The sequence below is a fragment of the Camelina sativa genome, chromosome 12 (genome assembly GCF_000633955.1).
Source record: "Camelina sativa cultivar DH55 chromosome 12, Cs, whole genome shotgun sequence".
NCBI lineage: Eukaryota > Viridiplantae > Streptophyta > Magnoliopsida > Brassicales > Brassicaceae > Camelina > Camelina sativa.
The window spans coordinates 9,595,064-9,599,077 of NC_025696.1; the positions used below are offsets into that span (position 1 = coordinate 9,595,064).

Genomic DNA, 4,014 nt, shown 5'->3' on the forward strand with positions numbered 1-4,014 from the left:
GGTTTGCGTTTTTGGCGGGAAAATTGCAGATTTACGTTTTGGCAGGAAAATTGCGGATTTGCGTTTTGGCGAGAAAACTGCGGGTTTGCGTTTTTGGCGGGAAAATTATAAGTTCAAAATTTTGGTGGGAAATTGCGGGTTTGGAATTTTGGCGGGAAAATTATAAGATGATGATGATGACCCCATGTTGTTGACTATGATATATATTGATATGATGATGGTGATATTAATATGATTATGAAGGTATGATGATGATGATGATGATGATGATAATATGACAATGTTGATGATGATGATAGTATGATGATGATGTTAGTATGATGATGTTAATATGACGATGGTAGGATGATTGTAGGATGATGATAGTATGATGATGATGTTGATGATATTAAGTTGATAATGAAGAAATTGATGGATTAGTGGTTAACTAATAAACCGTTATAACCAAACTCATTTGACTCATGGACTCGTTTAATCATTAATTTATTTAACTCATCAATTCATTAGGATCTAAAATTTTAACTCATTAGAGTTCATGAGTTGAGTTGAATTGACCCATTTTAACACTCTTAATTACAACACATGTAGTTAAAATTGACATATGTTACCATTACGTGAGTAACTTAAAAAGACCAAAGTTTATATAATAATATAATATAAGTAGGTACGTTGTACATATAACGAGAACTGTAGATATTTTGAAACTCATAACAACTTTTTTTTTTTTTTTTTGAATGTCATAACAACTTTTTATCATCTTCTTCCTCGTAACAAACACATGCGCAATTGAGCTGTTCGTGTCGTCGGAATCTCCTTTCTTACTTGTTTTGTTGATAGCTCACGAGAATATAAGAAAAGGCAAAAGATTCGCACGTTGATCCGTATGTTTTTGTTTGTACTATCTGACTAAAAAAATACCCCCACAACACCACCGGCCTCTGTAGATATGAGCCGTGTAAAAATACGATTCTTTAATCATTATTTCTTTTGAACCAAAAGCAAATGAAATCATTATTTCTTTACTTTCTTAAGGATTGAATCAGTGTAACTTAAGCGTCTAGGGATTTAATCAGGTTAAATTTTGGCTGAACCAAACCAAAATCATTATTCACTTTGGCTGTAATCTCTGGTTCAATTTGTTTTGTTGGCTCCTAATAATAATATATAAGGTTCCAGTCCAAATAATAAATTCTGAACTTAAATCGAACCAGTCTATTCAACTGAGAATAAATAGAATTATACTGTAGTTGTTGCGTAGATGAGTAGAATAATTAGAAAATACATGGAAATAATTTCTCAAAGATACATGCTCTTAATGATTGATGTGAGGGATTAAAACACCATTTTATTTATCACAAACTCTTAATGATTTATTATTTCATATCAGCAAACCATCCCCATGATTATATCTTAGCCTCAGATATATTCGAGAAATCGGAAGTCTTTAGTTGACGCCATTAGCTTCAACTATAATGGAATGGCGTTCACAGAAGCTCTTCAATCTTACAAATGCATCCTCTAGTCTCGGAGTCTCCATGTCGATAGAATGCCTCAACCAGTTCTTCTGACCAAATGCAATCCCTAATCCAACACACAATATTTTTTTATTTGATTTTTGTCAACAACATTCATTCAATCGGATTAAAACTGGGTTGTGACACAACAACAAACTCTAGTACGAACCACTAGACTGCATGTTTAATCTATAATTTTTATTTGACAAGTGTTCACAAAAAAAAATAAAAAATAAAAAACAATCTTGTATATTCGTCCTATAGAACGAGAGGTTTTCACAATCAGGGTTTTACCAGGTAAAAGAACGAGGTTTTCTTCCTTAGCAAGTTTCCTACAGAAGTCGTGATCGTCTTCAATGTCTACAAAATCCAATGGGTCCAGCTTTGTCTGCGGTATGCCCATCCACGCAAGGAGAAGTTGGTTTTAAACTCAAAAATTAATTAAAAGATGTAAAAATAATATATTAATAGAATTAATACCCATAAGAAAGTGCATGCTTCAGGTTTCATGTAACAGGTGAGGGTTGGTATGTGCTTGAGCTTTGAATATCCAAATTCCACTTTGTCTTTCAGAAAACTCTGCCTCTTATCGAAGAACTCTTGAGGAGTTTTCTCCAAGATGGTAGGAATAGCCGCCTATATTGAATTCATAATGGAATATCGAATTCATAATATTTATTTACAATAATTCTGGAGATTGAACAAATTATAATGAAACGCGATCCGAACCTGGATAACAGTTGGTGGTTTAGAACTAATCTCAAGATATTCTTTAGCAGCTTTTAAGACCTGTACATATAAAAACAAGATAAGGCCAAGAAAATGAACTGAAATGATTTTCTTTTTAACTATTAATCTAATATAGAATTATATATAGGAAAATAATGCATATTGCTGTTTCCGGACCAACCTTGGTGGTTTTGAAGTCACCATTTATATCGTGCAGTGCAAGCCAGCCGGTTCGCCATCCTGGGACTATCCACCCTTTCGATATGGACCCGACAGTAACTACGGGTACTATCGAGGAGAATTTTCCCATTGGAACAAAGGGATTACTCCCGAACACGGTCCATCTATATACTTCATCCGAAATTACCATTATCCCGAGTTCCCGAGCCAATGTTGCCAGCTGTGATTGATTTCAAAAGTAAAGATTAGCATCTTGTAAATTGTATGAATATGAATATTACGAATTGTAAATGACATAGAAAAATGTGTTTATTTGTTTTTTTGTGGGTTACGCTGACAATGTATGGAAGAAATTTGATTATAACATTACTCAATTTGAAGGAAAAACGTAAACAAAAACTAAAAAGATTTTATGCATGCCCAGTTCATCTAACCAATCATGTTTCAGGTGAATAATTTTACAAGAGTAAAATTACGTAAATACCTGCTCAAGATGAGCCTTAGTGTAGTAGTTCCCGTTGGGGTTATGGGGGTTGATTATAAATATCGCAAACGTGTTCTCGTCTGTCATCTCTCTTACGCTGTCGAAATCGATCTCAAAGTCTCTTTCCGGGATGAATTCATACCTTCGAACCTCAAGCTCTTTGTAAATAGAGTGGACCATGTCCCATGGAAAACCAGGCCTCGGAAGCAAGATGTTGGCTGTCGGTTTAGCCAGGATTTTGACCGCAAGCTCAATTGCTTGTTTGCATCCAACAGTCATATATACATCATCTCCCGTTAGCTTGTTATCAAGATCTCGGTTTAAATAATCCGCCATAGCACTAATAAATATATAAGCGTAGAGTTAGGATGCAAAACAAGGATGCAAATTCCGTTCTATCTAACCTGACCGACCAAAATGTATTCGGCTTAAATCTCAAAAAAGGACTAACTTGAACCAATCCAAAAACAACACATATATAGCTCTATTGTACAAAAAAATCTAAAATCATTAACATTCTATATTTACCGTTTCGCAACAGAGAGGCCAATACTAGGAGCATAGGCGTTTCCCCTGCCACAAAGGACAGCTTGAACAACCGCCTTTTCGACAGTATGGCTTGTCTCTGCCTCCTCGCTTAGTGGAGGCAAAATAGGCTTTCCTTGAAGGTCGCACATGCTAAAGATTTCAGAAGAGTAAGTGCCTAGAGAGGCTTTAGCGGCCTTTTCAGCTGCATCGCTGCCTCCGAACTGCCAATCAACGTATCCGTGGCTAGCCATATTTCTTATGTCTAACGTTGGAATTAAAATTTTATTTCTCTAGTTAGATTATTGTTTTTGGGTGATTACTAGTAAGAATATATAGTAAGAATATATAGTAAGAGTTTCTATATTTTTATATTAATTGATATTTCACGTGGTGAGTATTAAATTAGTATTGAGATAACAAAGGCAAGGAAATAATAATGTATCTCGAGACCATACATGTTAGAACATGGGTTTCCTTCTTTCAAGGTGATCACAAAATTGAAAATATACGTTTGTCAACGTACGATAGTTCATTTAATTTACTATAAAGATATTCGACGAACGAAATCGGATTAGAGCC

The 4,014-nt window shown here is 34.7% G+C and overlaps 1 protein-coding gene across 1 annotated transcript; it reads right to left on the bottom strand.

The window, feature by feature from the left end:
• LOC104731110 (probable aminotransferase TAT4) lies at positions 1,193-3,701 on the bottom strand. The gene is made up of 7 exons (XM_010450377.2): positions 3,436-3,701; positions 2,908-3,247; positions 2,425-2,643; positions 2,244-2,303; positions 1,995-2,150; positions 1,809-1,902; positions 1,193-1,581 (listed from the first exon to the last, which is right to left on the bottom strand). Exons 1-7 carry the CDS (start codon positions 3,684-3,686, stop codon positions 1,445-1,447), a joined length of 1,257 nt encoding a protein of 418 aa, XP_010448679.1. The 5' UTR covers positions 3,687-3,701; the 3' UTR covers positions 1,193-1,444.